A 14,712-nucleotide genomic window follows, 5' to 3' on the forward strand; every position below is an offset into this window, starting at 1 on the left:
TACTTATAACAAAACACCCCTCTGCATTGCAATGCACAGACTGCATGAAGGCAAACTGGATTCAACTCCGTTTGGGAAATCTCCGCCAAGGCCCGGCCGTTTCAAGAAGCTGTTGGGGGATTGTTTTTTTTTTGCAGCGCAGCTCCCCAGACTGTGGAACTCTTCTTCGCCTTTGGTTATCGGAGTCATTGGTGTCACTTTTATTGAAGTCTTATCTTGAAAACGCACCTCTCTAAATTGACCTCTCGCCGTTTGCCCTGCGGGGTTGTTCGATATCCTATCCAAGATGATTGCAGGGACTCCTCTACTTACGAACATTCAACTTACGAACTTTCAAAGATACGAACAAACCTGGTCCGTATGTCCAGTTGCCTGTTCGGATCGAGAGTTGCGCGTTCAACTGCCGCACAATCGATGGCGGTGGTGGCATCTACATCGGCAGAACATGAAGAACCAGTGGCAACATCTACAGATTATACAACTTTTAAAGACATTCTCCGTGTTTATTGTGCATGCCGTCGGTACAACATGTTTGGAATCGACAGGAGGAAAGTTGGACTTACGAACAAATCGATTTACGAACAGACCTCGATCGTAAGTAGATGAGTCCCTGTATTTTATTTCCTGCTGTCTGCATCACACACCAAATTGGGATCTACGGAGGAAAATGCGCCTTACCGAATTCAAATTACTACATCTCTGTAGTCTCTCCCGGGTTACTTCAATTATTTCCCTCCTTTACATGCATGGCGCTCCGAGATGCACCGTTTAAAGGGCGCCTTGTAAATCTAAATCACTCTCAGATTGTATAACTTTCAGTGCAAAAACACCGACACATTACCATTCACAACCGTCGTTTAAGGAGCTCTCCACCGTTCAGCAGAAATATAAACGGAACAAAAAAATGGGACTTTAGGCTTTTTATGGGACCTTAGTAGATAGAAAAACATCAAAGCTTAATTCTTAAGTCTGCCCGTCATTCACAAGCATTCTTTCAAGTTGGTCACACAAAAGACAAAGATCACCCCCCACCCGTATAGCCTGCAACAGACTTGGGGCAAGTACTGTTATCGAGCAGCACCTATGAAGCCTGGAACGGCACACCCGAGAGGGGGTGGGTGGCCAGCACCACGGCCGGCCGCCTTTGTCTCCCCAGTGCTGGTGTTTTAACACACCACACCTGATGCTCATTTGAGGCTGAGTCAACCTAAGGGGAGGCCCATGACCGGTTCAGATAACCGTCACCGGTGTTGGCCATGAGCGGGAATCGAACTCGGGTCGCCGGGTTCGTAGCGCAGCGCACTAACCTCTACGCCACCGCTCTCCACAGACACACAAACGTAGCCGATTGACATTCCAGTCGAGTATTTGGCGACATTCGCTTCACTTACAGTTTGCAAAGCCGTGTGCCCTATTCACCCCCCCCGCGCCCAACCCTCCGCTGTTCCTGTGTGGCGGCCTCACTCCTCACATGGCCCGGTCGGGTCACAGCCTCGTCGTTTACGGTGGGTGTTGTGCGCGCAGCCGCAGGCCACCTGGCTGAGAGCACGAGGCCATCAACTCGCGCGACGCTGCAGCTGCCATGTTAGCCGGGTGGCAGCAGTGGTGGTGGCTACGCCACTGCACGTCGCCTGCAATCCAGCGCTGTGTGAAGGCAGCGAGGGTTGGTGTTGCAAAACTGCCTTTGCGTGGGCGTCCAGGAGGTGCAGTGCCGTGGCTTGCCAGGAGACGGCAGTACAGAAAGAAACGTGGACGCCACCCGTTTGCTCCCACATGCAAAAACACTCATTAATTGGTTGAAGACATCTTAACATGTAGAGGACCGCAGAGCTTTGGCAAATGTTGGCACCGGCTCAGCGCGTGGCCGCCTCCCCGCTCGCCTGGGGCATCCTCGCGCATCCCGAGTTGTTCTCTCTTCAAAGGGCCGCGTCCCAAGTTGACCATTATTATTGTTATAAACCGCAGGCGGCCAAGACATAGATTTGAACCCCGGATCTCAACGGTGCCAGCATCGGCGCTCTTGAACGTGCGACCTCCCAGCGGGCGCCCTGGCGCCAGCGGTGGGGTAGCTGCGTCGTGCAAGCAACTGCGAGCGCCAGAACTTTTCCTTTACCACAATATTAGCGCATCGAAGAGGTCTGCGCCACTGCGCCACCCTGGCAAATTGCATTTCCACGTCTCGCTGCGCGCTCTGACAAAACAACGGGTGCATGGGGACCTGGGGGATGGGGACTCGGGGGGGGGGGGGGGAGAGGTCTGGGGGACAGGGGTCCAGGGGGGGGGGGGGATCTATGGGTGCGATCGAGCTCAGCACGTCCAGAAGAGCACGTTCCACAGCATGAGCCAGCAGGGGTAGACGGCGAGTGCGGCGAGGGGGAACGCGAGGGCGCCGTACAGCTGGTGGTCCAGCACCGCCTCGGCCAGGGCCTGCAGCAGCGCGAGCCACGCGTCCAGCGGCTGCCACGGCACCTCCAGCAGCTCCCAGCGGAGCGCCAGCGCCACCAGTAGCAGCACGGCCGGGGACGCCAGCAGCAGGAGCGCCACTTGCAGGAGCCTGAGGCGGCGGTGGGAGGGCGAGAAGGCGAGAGGGTGACAACAGGGTGAGAGGATGAGCTGGTGAGAGGGTGAGCTGGTGAGAGGGTGAGCTGGTGAGCGAGTGAGAGGGTTAGCGAGTGAGCTGGTGAGCGAGTGAGGGGGTTAGCGAGTGAGCTGGTGAGCGAGTGAGAGGGTTAGCGAGTGAGCTGGTGAGCGAGTGAGAGGGTGAGCGAGTGAGCTGGTGAGCGAGTGAGAGGGTGAGCGGATGAGAGGGTGAGAGGGTGAGCGAGTGAGAGGGTGAGCGAGTGAGAGGGTGAGCGAGTGAGAGGGTGAGCGAGTGAGAGGGTGAGCAGGTGAGAGGGTGAGCAGGTGAGAGGGTGAGCAGGTGAGAGGGTGAGCAGATGAGAGGGTGAGCAGGTGAGAGGGTGAGCAGGTGAGAGGGTGAGCAGGTGAGAGGGTGAGCAGGTGAGAGGGTGAGCAGGTGAGAGGGTGAGCAGGTGAGAGGGTGAGCTGGTGAGAGGGTGAGCGAGTGAGAGGGTGACAGGGTGAGCTGGTGAGCGAGTGAGAGGGTGAGCTGGTGAGCGACTGAGAGTGTGACAGGGTGAGCTGGTGAGAGGGTGAGCGAGCGAAAGGGTGAGGGGCCGAGAGTGTGACAGGGTAGATGAGCGAGCGAGAGACTCGGGAGAAGGGGTAGAGAGGTAAGGTCAAAAGGAAGATGCTACAGAAACCAAGCAAAACTTGGATTTGCGGTTGTGCTGTATTCCGCTGATGCGATTTCACATGGTTGGCTACGTACGGGGAAAGAAGTTCAACAACATTCATACAGCGTACAACCAGAGAACACAACAGAGGAGCTGTTAATTACTCAAACAGCACCAGCGCCGAGGGTGGTAAACGAAACGGGAGGGAAGTCACCAGCGACGGGACGGCGTGATGAAGGTGGCGATGGGCACCATAGCGACGGCGAGCAGGAAGCCCAGGGAGAAGTTGATAAGCGCGATGCTGGCGAGCAGCACCGACAGGTACATCAGGGTCACGCACTTGAGCGTCATCCAGCCTCGGCGCGTCCCCGAGCCCAGCAGAACCCTGCGGTTACCCACAGAGGCAGGGATCGAACAGTGGCAGGGATCACGCAGAGAGAAGTGAAATTCCCGCGTGGGTCCTTGCGCTGTCACCGGTTAGCGCGCCGCGCTACTGAACGCCGGTCCGTGCGCGTGCGTGAGGACACGGCATCACCCCCGTCATCCCCGACGCGCCTCTCGACTCGTTCGCGACGCGCGACGCCAAAGGCACGGCACGGTTTCCCGCAGTGGAAAAACAACGCGGGCGCCTCCTGAACCGCGCCGTACCACGGTGGCGCGCCGGAAGAACCGAGACGCGACGCGAGGTCACGCGTACCGGTGAGTCTGGTGGGGCAGGGCCATGCCGGCCAGGTAAATGGCGAGCGTGGTGAAGGTGACGGCCTCCGTCTCGGACACCCCGAAGTAGTCGGCCGCCTCATGCTGAGCGAGCGTGGGCAAGTAGAGCAGCGCGAGGCCCGTGGCGTGGCAGATGGTGATGGGGGCCGCCAGGAACAGCAGCACCGACTGGCTCTCCTGGGGTGTGGAGTGCGTGCGGTGTGTGTGTGTGGCGTATGTGCCATGTGTGTGTGTGTGGTGTGCGTGCATGGTGTATGTGTGGTGTGTAAGTGATGGGGTATGTGTTGTGTATGTGTTGCGTATGTGTGGTGTATTTGTGGTGTGGTGTGTGTGTCATGTACGTCCATGCATTCAGCGTGTGTGTGGTGTATGTATGTGCGGTGTGTGTGCATGCGTGGCGTGTGTGTGGTATATGTGTGTGCATGGTGTATGTGTGGTGTGTGCGTGATGGGGTATGTGTTGTGTATGTGTTGCGTATGTGTGGTGTATTTGTGGTGTGGTGTGTGTGTCATGTACATACATGCGTGCAGCGTGTGTGTGATGTATGTATGTGCGGTGTGTGTATGTGTGGTGTATGTATGTATGTGCGGTGTGTGTATGTGTGGTGTGTGTATGTGTGGTGTATGTGCGTGCATGGGGTACGTATTATGTGTGTTGTGCATGTGCGGTGTGTGTATGTGCGTGCATGTGTATGCAAGCGTGTGTGTGTGCGCGCGTGTATAGTTCAGCGAGTGTTCGCTTACTAGGCGAGACAGTCGATTGTAATCACCTCTTTTCGTGCGGGACATCTGTGTACGTACAAGTTACGTGTGCGGCCCATCCCGCAATCCTTGATTGAGGGCCTCCCCACACCACGTTGGTCACGTGGGCAATGTTTGCATACTTCGCCACAAATTTAAGGCGAAGGTTTAAATGCAATTGCAGTCAATGCCGACTGGACTGGGAACGTCCGCTCGCAACACTTGAAAATCCAGCATCAGAACATTTAATTGTACTGGAGGAATCCGATGAGCTACGTTACAACGACAAACAGTACAAAAACACGATAAGCAAGGTAAGTAAAGTATAATAACCACGAGCGCCCGAGACGTAGATTCGAACTCAGGGTCTCAAGAGGTGCCGGCGCTGCCACGGTGACCTCCGAGCCACCCAGACGCCAACCGTCAGGTACGCCCACCCTCACCCCCCACCACGTGTCCCTTTGTTGGCGTGCGTGCCGCTGCGATGCCGGTGTGGGGTTCTTACCGCCGGCTCGGCGCGCCGCGCCGTCCCGTTCGACCCTTCCTCCTCCTGTCCCAGCTGGATCCACAGCTCCACCATGTGCCCAGGGGAGGGGGTCAAGGAAATAAAGACGCGCGTCCCGGCGAAGGCGCTGCCGCAACCCGCCGTCGCGCGCCTACGCTCCCCACTCGAGATGTTCCGACATCCTCCCCCAGCCGCCGACAAAACCGCCAATAGCCATCGTCGTCGTTGTCGTCGTCCACGCGGAAAAAACCGCGCGTCGAAATCGACGCGACGCCAACTCACGTTAGCTGCCCGAAGGCCTCGTAGCGGGCATGCGGTGACGCGTCGTCGATCCAATCCGCTCGCGAAACGCGCGCGTCAGAATTGTCCGCGTGAGTAAGTGGAAAGTTTATGGGAAAGCAACAGTTCCCACCTCCCCAATCGGTGCAATTTTATGTCTGGGTTCCACGGATGCATTCCGCCAACGCCGATCGGGCTCTGCTCGCGACCGGTGGATCTCTGCCAACCGCGTTGCGGAACTTGACGAGCAGTCGCTGTAACCCGATGGGAGAGATTCAAATTTCTCTTTTCATGACATGATTATTATTATTATTACTGACCCTCCCCGGAGCCACACGGCCACATCCCTTCGCTACCGCGCTCCGTCCGGAGAGGCCTCTCTCTCTCTCGCCGCAGGATATCTTGAGCATGGGCGCGAGGATGATGAAGCCGAAGGCAGGCATGTAGTGCCCGATGGAGATGTAGCGGTGCAGGCAGGGCAGCAGGTAGAAGAAGAACGACTGGTGGAAGCGCTCGAGCAGATTGTTGAGGCTGCGGAAGATGCCCTCCAGCAGCCTGCGACACATCAGCAGCAGTGTGAGTACAAAAAAACAATTATCATATTTTTTCTTCTGGCAAATGAGGTTCCAATGGTGTAAATGCTTACCCCGAGCTCTCATACTCTGATGGTGCATTGTCTTTGAGTTGTGCGACTTTTGGCGTCATCTGGTCCAACCCATGTGAGACTAGGCTCGAAGGAAAGCTGTCTCGGGTGTGGACCAATCAACTTCAAGGACAGTGCATACATTATCAGAGTTATGTTTTTTGTTTGCAATATGGCTGCAGGAATTGTGGTCTATGCAAACATGACTCCTTGTAAAAAAGGTGTCAGTTTTGTTGCCAGATAGAAGGGTAAAAAAACTATTATCAACTTTAGTTTTGTTCCTACCGGAGACCACCTTGACGGGAGCCATGGTGGCCCCACGTTTCTAGCTGGGCAGACAGACCGCCATGCCTGCTGGCCGGCGGGAAAGCGTTCAATACACACCGCCCACACTCAGCCCGGGCGATGGCTCGGAGGGCGAAGGGGGTGGGGGGGACGTGGAAAAGGGCATGACGACGAGGCGGACGCGGGGGCCGTCCTCCGGCGGCGGCGAGCAACGCACCCGCCCACCGTGGTGGCGCCGATCTTGCGTGAGCGCAGGCTGTTGATGCCGCGCAGCGTCAGCGCCTCGATGCGGTAGCGCAGGAAGAGGCTGTGGTCGCCCGTGGGGCGGCTTGAGGCCTGGTTGAGCGCCATGAGCATCACGGTGCGCAGGCTCTGCACGTAGCCCTCCCACGACTCGCCGTCCTGGTGCATCAGCTGCGCACAAGTGGGGGGGGGGGGGAGAGACAGGGGAGGGTGTGGGGGAGGGGAGGAAGACGTGAAGAGATTTGCGTTTAACCGCGGCTGCCGCTAGGCCTCCTAAGCCCGCAGTATTAACCGGGGCTACCGCTGGACATTGTAAGCCCGCGGTATTAACTGGGGCTGCCGCTAGGCATTGTAAGCCCGCGGTATTAACCGGAGCTGCTGCTGGGCATTGTAAGCCCGGGGTATTAACCGGGGCTGCTGCTGGGCATCGCTGCGCGAGCCTCTGCCGCGGGCGTTGTTCAAACGCCACGTCGGCGCTGCTGCGGAGCGGAGCGGAGAGCGTGCTGACCTGGCCCTGGATGGTGCACAGCATGTCCTTCTTGCCGCAGATGACGTGGACGAGGTTGACGAGGTCCAGGTTGGGCAGCTGCCCGTTGAGGCCCTCCAGATGCAGGTCAAGGCTCGTGAGCACATCGCTGCTCATCTCCAGCGTGAGCGCCGCCTGGATGGAGCCCGCTCGGCCTCGCATCACCGACGATGAGATGCCTGCGATGACGATGATGACAATGACGACGACGATAAAACGATGACGACAATAACAACAACAACCACAGGTCTGCGTTTCCGGAGACGAAATTCACATGGCTTGCATTGATATTATCATCGTCAAAATAATGTCGACTATTTGTGGGCACAGGCCCGTGCATGGTCGGTACACTCGTTCATCTGAAGCTACATCATTTTCCCCACATTTGCTCACAAAGAGAGCCTCCTACATTGGCATGGGGCTAAGCGTGCGGTGGTGGGTGGCGCATGCAAGTTGACCGCTTACCGGTGAGGTTTGTGTCGTGGTACGCCTCCAGCCACGCCTGCATGCCGATCTGATCATGTTCGTTGAAGAGGAAGATGATGTCCTTGGCCCAGTACACCTGCCCTGTGATGCACGCACACAAACGGCTTCTTGAACCGCTTGAGCTACGGACGGTGCGAAAGAAGTTCAACACACAGCGACTCCTTTACTTATGAACATTCGACTGACGAACTGTCAGAGACACGAACAATCTGTCCGGATGTCCAGTTGCCTGTTCAGAACGAGAGTCGTAAATTCAACTGCTGCGCAATAGATGGCGCTGGTGACATCTCCATCGGCAGAACATGAAGAACCAGTGGCCTCTACATCTACAGGAGATTATACAACTTTTAAAGCCATTCCCCGTGTTTAGTGGACACGCCGTACAACGCGTTTGGAATCGACAGGAGTAAAGTTTGACTATTGAACTGAACTCTGGAACCTAACTCGTTCGTAAGTAGAGGAGTCCCTGCACTTGCGCACAAATGCAATCGCATCTTGAGCTTTACTAAATGAAAAAGGCAAAAAAGTTGAAAGGGCAGGGAAACGCAGGAGGCAAGAGAGAGAGACAGAGATGTCTAAGAAGTTAGAAGTAAGAGTAGCGCTCATTGTAGTGCAGGCACTGTGATGGTGGGGTGGCTAAGCGTAGTGGTGAGCACCACTCTGCTACAAACACGGCAACCGGAGTTCGATTCCTGGCCACGGCTAACATCAGTGGCGAGAGTGATATGTGAACAAATCATTCTGGGCCCCCGTCCTTCATGAATCTGCGCTGACCAACGCGAAGAGTATGGGCTGGCGATAAACTATTTCAAAACTTTACGAGCAACCAAGGCTCGAACTGGAAACTTTCTACGCTTGAAATTTAAATGTAACCAGAGACACAGGCCATGGGACGTTACACGCTGCTTGATGGCTCGAAGGGGCCCACACAGGAAAATGAAAAACAGCGCTCTGGGTCGGACAGGACCGGGGGGAGGGGGGGACGGTGGCGTTTGAGATAAAGGCCTGCCGTCAGGCCGACGACTAAAATAGATGGAGAGCGCCTCAGCGCTCCGACACGGCCATTAGGAGCCGCCCCCCAAAGCTGCGTGGGCCGCGACACCGACACGGCCGGCGTACTGCGGAAGTGGGCGGCGAGCGACAGGGCGAGCCCCGTCGCCTGGTTGTTGTGCTCCCCGGGCTGGAAGGCGACGGTGAACACCAGTGCCTCGGTGCTGGCGGCGCGCGGCGCCCGCACGATGCCGTACACGTTGGTGCCGCGCACCATCTGCCAAGGGCACGGGCGAGGGTCAAGCATTGCGCAATCGCGGACAGACGATGACGCTCGTTTGAGGTCGGGCCAAGCGAACGCTCGGCCCGGTCGCATTGCGTGATCAAAGCAAAATAACGCTTCGGACTTTGTCAGGGCACTGTTGCATGAAGGCCTCCCCACCTGCATTGGCCATACTTCATCGCGCTGGTACATGCAGACTTGGTGGAAGTGGGAGGGCAGAACAGATTTTTTAATCGATTTCCACTGATTACAACTTTGTTGTTAGCATTATGTCATCCAATCACTGGGTCTGAAAACATGGAATCACACCTTGTGGTCCGACGCATGTCTAAATTGAAAACTCTATTCCATTCAAACTGCCTTTTATGTTTAGCTTGTTGTCCTTCCCCCACACCTCCGATTAGTACGGTTGGCTACGTACGGTATGAAAGAAGTTCAACACACATAACATACATGTCCATTCAGTCTGATGACACGCCACCATATCAACAACCGATCGCAATCACGTTTTGGAAAACACCGCACGCGGACGAACACTCGTTCACAACAACAGTCCATCGATGAAATCCGATTTCACGACGTGCGTGTATGATACTCTGCATTCCTATCGTGTTTTGTGCAACGTTCGTCATTGTAAAGTTCTTACCCGTACCCGACCGTACACCTGTGACAAAGGGCATCGTAGCTCATCGGATTCCTCCAGCGTGTCGTAAATATTCACAATTCCCGATTCTGTATGCAATCACGCATTCCAAATCGCCGGGCCCGTCGCCCCGTGCAGGCGGCGAGCGCGGGGCGAGACCGCGGCTCTCACGTACGTAGCGCTCTCGCAGCTCGTCCGGGAAGGGCAGCACGCGGGAGAAGGTCTGGGTGTGCACCTCCAGCCCGCGCTGCTCCAACGCACGCACCAGCCACTCCACCGGCATGCCGCTGCCAACGCCCGGACGGACACCAAAGGACAAAGGTCACCGCCGTGTAGCCTTAACAGTCTGTTGGGGCAAGTGCTGTTGGCGAGCAGCGGTACACTTAAGACCTTCGCTCGACAGCATGAGACCATGGTTACTTTTATTTGTCCAATTGATGCAGTCGGCAAAGTCCTGAACAAACTAGATTTGGAATGGTCGCACTCAGAATAAATGAAAATGAGTACCAAGGCATATCTTACAACGGCATAAATGTATCAACTTATTACATTATTTGGAGGATGCCATAGTTTCCCCATAACCTGGCACTGACCCCAATAAGCCTGGCTTTTAGAGCTTTCACTCTCTGCTGTTGTTACTAGGTAAACATCGAGTGTGTGTAGCACACCACGTAGAGTTACCGTAATTACAAAAAGACTGCTCATATTTTCACGTAACGTATAACCTTCAAATTGTAAGTAAGGCACGCACTTAACTCGTCAGAGTCAGGCGTACAAACTCCGCGTGTGCGCTCCGTGCGTGCGCTCTGTGTGTGCACGCTGCGTGCGTGCACTCTGTGCGTGCGCTCCGCGCGTGCACTCACTCTCGCTCTGCCTTGTGCGCCGCAAGCTCCCTGGCGATGGCGATGGCATCGCCGCCGTCCGAGTAGTGGCCGTCCACCAGGCCGGGCAGCAGGGCGTTCTCCGAGACGTAGGTGCGCGCGTTGAGCGGCTCGTACGCCAGCGCCAGGAACCACGCCACGCCCGCCACGTAGCTCAGTGCGCTGTAGAGAGGGCGCAAAGAGATACAAAGATCGCCCGCGTAGCCTTTAACGGACTGTCGGGGCAAGTGGCGTTCACGAGGAGCACCGATGAAGGCCGGCATGGCGCACGAGGGGGGTCGGTGGATAAACACGACACGCCACGGCCGTCTCTCCAGTGGCGATGTTTACACACCGCACAAGGTTCTCGTTTTAGGCTAGGTCAACCTAGGGGAGGCCCAGGTACCGCGATCGTCACTGGTGTTGGCCGTGAGCGGGAATTGAATCGATCACTCGGGCCCCTTGAGAAATGGCGGCTGCCCCCACATCCTTCCACCTGAAGGCTGGAAACCCCCACAAGCCACGCCCAGCGCTGACACGGCCGACGATGCCATTGACGTCACTAAGCCCTGCGCATCACCTCCCGTCCAGCGTCACACATGGGAAGAAAGGCGAGAATGTTTTCCCACTGCTTTCGCGTTATCCGACTAGGCGAGCAAACGAGCGGATAGCCAGCCGGGGTAATAGATTACTCGAGTAACCAGAGAACCCAGTTCTAACGTCAGCCTACGGCCACACTGCTGGGATTCTACGCGGATGCCGTTGCCCACCACAGCTTGGTGTTGTTTCGAAGGAGCAGGCCCACGAACTTCTTCCTCGTCACTGGGTCGGACAGGAGACCCATGGCGACCCGGATCTTCCGTGCCGTTCTCCGCCAGGTCTAGGGAAAACGGCAAATGACAAAGATTCGTGCAAAATCCCTGAGCCGCAAGGATATCACCAATGTCACGGCATCTCTAGGGTCCACAAGGGAGAGGGCGTGGACTGCTTTTATGGCTTTATTTTGGTGATTTTTGAAAAGTTTTTCGGTTTGGTCATGTTTGTTTGTTGTAGTACAGAGTTAGACTGATGGCCTTAATCTACGTTATCTTGTGGTTGTTGTTGTTTGACTTGCATCCCACTGGGATTTTTGCACACAGCGGTGTACGGTGCTTTTTCTGCAATATTTTGCTGTCTTTTCTTGGATTTTCTGTTTGCACTTAGTCACATATTCACTTTACGATGTTTTCTTGTTCATGTTTTGTTGTTTTGTTTGTTGCGGTTGCACAAGATTCAAGAGCCGAATGGCTCACAGGGCTATACCTACTAAATGAAACTTGAAACCGCACCCGCCGTGTTAACCAGGGGCGGCAGCTCGCTTCGAACCGCGAAGTGCAGGACAACACATTGACGGTGTTGCACTGCCCCCTGCATGATGTGTACCCATGGTTGGCGGTCACTCATGGATACCACAACAGAGACTCAACCCTGCTGAACCTCCTACCATGCCATCTACGTGAAGCTACGTACGGTGCGAAGGAAGTCCAGACATACACCTACGATCGGGCACATTGCGGGACGCTTTTGCCATCGTCGTGTGCATTGTTGTGTCAAGTTGAACCGATCACAAATGTGCAGCCCTCTCTCCATGTATCATGATCAATGCAACAGCCATAGCGGGATCAATGAGCGACTTCCTGAGTGAGCGAAGATTTGAGCGGCACTCGTTTCTCGCTCGCAGTAGACACGAGCCACGGTGGTGGACATTCCACGTTACTGTGACAGGGGCCGGTCGTGCATGTTAGCAAGTACAAATGCTGCTGCTGCTGCGTTGCACAAACGACGAGTTGAATTGGCTAGAGGAAGAGTATTGACGTGAACACGCAGGATATTAGAAGGTCGCGTTACGGGAAAATCATGCTACATTTAGAACGGTTTAGAAAAAAAAATGTGACTTTAAAAAGCATCAACATTTATTTAATTTAGTGTAGAAATCTAAAAAAAACGCTTCAAGCAATGAATGGCCGCTGGATTTGCTAGTTCGCATAAGAGCGCGTTCGCACGGGAGCGACGCCCGTTGGCGGAGGTTCGATGGCCGACACCGATCGGACCAATGGCGTGGCGCGTTACTTACGACGTCTTCGATTGCCGGCCAATGGGAGACGGCGACAGGGCGAGGTCGCTTAAGCAGACTGGGAAACCCAATTGACCGCGGCAAGTCTCGCTCGATGTCTCGGGATTTGTATGAGAGGGACGAGGCCGTTGTTTGTTGTCGCGCGTGCAGAGATAGAGGCGGTCGGAGCGCAGCGGCAGGCGTCGAGGGGACGGGGGGAGCGACTCCGCGTGGCGGTGCAGGCCACGAGCAGCGCGCTCTGCAGGGGCAACCGAAGACGTCCGTTGGTTCCGCGGGGGACGCGCTCCGTGGGAAACCGCGACCGTCGCCGCTTTAGGTTCCGGGTGAAGGGGGATGTTCGTAAGTCGAGGAGTCTGTGTACTGGAGGAATCCGATAAGCTGTAAAGCTCTTTTTCGCAGATTGTCCAGTAGGGGTGGGTAGGAACGTCACAACAATACAGTTACAAAAACACGCTAGGAGTACAAGAAAGGTAAACAAATCACCCAAACACGTGAACAAATACACCCAAACTATCCCCGTCCTGCCAGGCAAAGCCCACTGAGGTGTGAACTTGTTTTTGATAAGCGACCTGGCCACAAATGATAGCATCAGCAAAGTGGCTTGTCATGTGGAAATTTATAGCAGCAAAATAAATAAATAAATCATCACCTACACCCTCCCTCTAAACCCCCCCTCTAACCCCCCACCTACACCCCCCCCACCTACACCCCCTCTCACCTACACCCCCCCACCCACCTACACCCCCTCTCACCTACACCCCCTCTCACCTACACCCCCTCTCACCTACACCCCCCCTAAACCCCCCGACCTCCCCTAAACCCCCCCACCTACACCCCCTCCCGTTGATTTATTATCCCGCACCTCCGAATGTTCTTTATCAAGTGAAATGTTACTAACTTAGTTTTTTGTATTAAAGACTGAAAATCTTGAGACTTGAGAAACGCGACGGGCTACGCACGCACGCGTGACAGCCACGAGCTAAGCGAGATAACACATTCCTGCGGAGGGAGCTGGTAGGAACGTTGGGTTACTCGGTCAATGGCCAGGGTCAACGGCGGCGTGGTGTATTCCGCAAATATGCCCGACTGTGAGGGCGGGCACAAGCCGGCGTGAGTAGGTTAAACGTTGAGTTTTATAAGGGCATCACGGGGCGAACAGCCCCTCCCCTCCCCACCCAGCCCCACCCCTCCCTGCACGACGGACGGACACAATAATCCCGTGGGCTGGTGTAACCAGGAGGTTCCTACCAGTATCACAAATGTAGACAATAGGGATTACTGGCGAAACGTCGTACTCCAATTGTTAATGTTGTGGGCTTACTCTCCAACACACCCGTGGTGCTGAACTAGTAACGAATTGTCACGTTCTGTGTTTACGTGACAGACCTTACTAATTGGCCGTGTCGGGTGGTGGCGGGTTTTACGACGCATTTATATTTACGCGATTTAACCCAAAGACCTCCATTATGAATACTACTGGTCGCGAAAGCCTACAACGCAAGATATGTGCATATAAAAGATGAATTGCCTTCTGCTGCTCTTGTTCATTTTACAGGAAGTCGAGTACCAGCTGATATTTGATGCAGCCCATATTTAGTTTTAATAAATCCCGGACTCTTTCGACGACTTGGGACCCGAAGCATTTGCTTGTGCCTAGCGCTCCCCTTACCGTACGTTACTAATATACGGGTCGTGTTTACTATACATACACACAGAGGTGCGCGCATCCAGACACACAAAAAATACGGTTAAACGTATAAAAAAAAACTTCAAACAGTTTAATTAAAATTATTAAGATTTCGGATATATAAAAACCAAGCTTTACATAACGGTATGCTCAAACACTACACGGTTACTAACAAACAAAAAATAAAGGGCATGTTCGTACAACAGTAGTTAAATCTTCAAATGTCAACAATGTGCGCACAAAAAAAAACAATCTAAACGATGAAATTTAAAGTGACTATTTTACAGTCTAAGCGATTCAGAATAAAGGGGTTAACACTTCGTAAAATACACTGGGGTCTGATCACGAGGATGTCTACTGTGAAGACGACGAGGCAGCAGGCAAATGAAAACCGGCCAGGCTCTCAAAACAGCGGTGGGAATGGCTGGTGCGACCGTAAATTGTCACTCAAACGGTCGACGATTACAGCAGAAGCA

At 54.7% G+C, this 14,712-nt stretch overlaps 1 protein-coding gene across 1 annotated transcript; it reads right to left on the reverse strand.

Annotated features, from left to right (window-relative positions):
• Positions 1 to 2,242: 2,242 nt before the first annotated feature.
• GPAA1 (glycosylphosphatidylinositol anchor attachment 1) lies at positions 2,243 to 12,968 on the reverse strand. Its single transcript, XM_078617691.1, has 13 exons — positions 12,550 to 12,968; positions 11,207 to 11,316; positions 10,440 to 10,619; positions 9,752 to 9,863; positions 8,780 to 8,927; positions 7,640 to 7,741; positions 7,157 to 7,353; positions 6,623 to 6,819; positions 5,877 to 6,032; positions 5,199 to 5,271; positions 3,934 to 4,130; positions 3,451 to 3,621; positions 2,243 to 2,554 (listed from the first exon to the last, which is right to left on the reverse strand). Exons 2-13 carry the CDS (start codon positions 11,278 to 11,280, stop codon positions 2,308 to 2,310), a joined length of 1,854 nt encoding a protein of 617 aa, XP_078473817.1. The 5' UTR covers positions 11,281 to 11,316; positions 12,550 to 12,968; the 3' UTR covers positions 2,243 to 2,307.
• Positions 12,969 to 14,712: the final 1,744 nt, after the last annotated feature.

Source organism: Lampetra planeri, chromosome 54, assembly GCF_965212315.1.
Source record: "Lampetra planeri chromosome 54, kcLamPlan1.2.h2, whole genome shotgun sequence".
Taxonomy (NCBI): domain Eukaryota; kingdom Metazoa; phylum Chordata; class Hyperoartia; order Petromyzontiformes; family Petromyzontidae; genus Lampetra; species Lampetra planeri.

Excerpts from the sequence above, each read along its gene's own strand:
- GPAA1 (XM_078617691.1), bottom strand. The coding sequence starts at position 11,280 with ATGGGTCTCCTGTCCGACCCAGTGACGAGGAAGAAGTTCGTGGGCCTG. Across the intron at positions 9,864-10,439 it reads GCGCACAAGGCAGAGCGAGA|CGGCATGCCGGTGGAGTGGC; the intron begins GTGAGTGCACGC and ends GGGCGTTGGCAG. Across the intron at positions 6,033-6,622 it reads GGCGCCACCACGGTGGGCGG|GCTGCTGGAGGGCATCTTCC; the intron begins GTGCGTTGCTCG and ends GATGTGTCGCAG.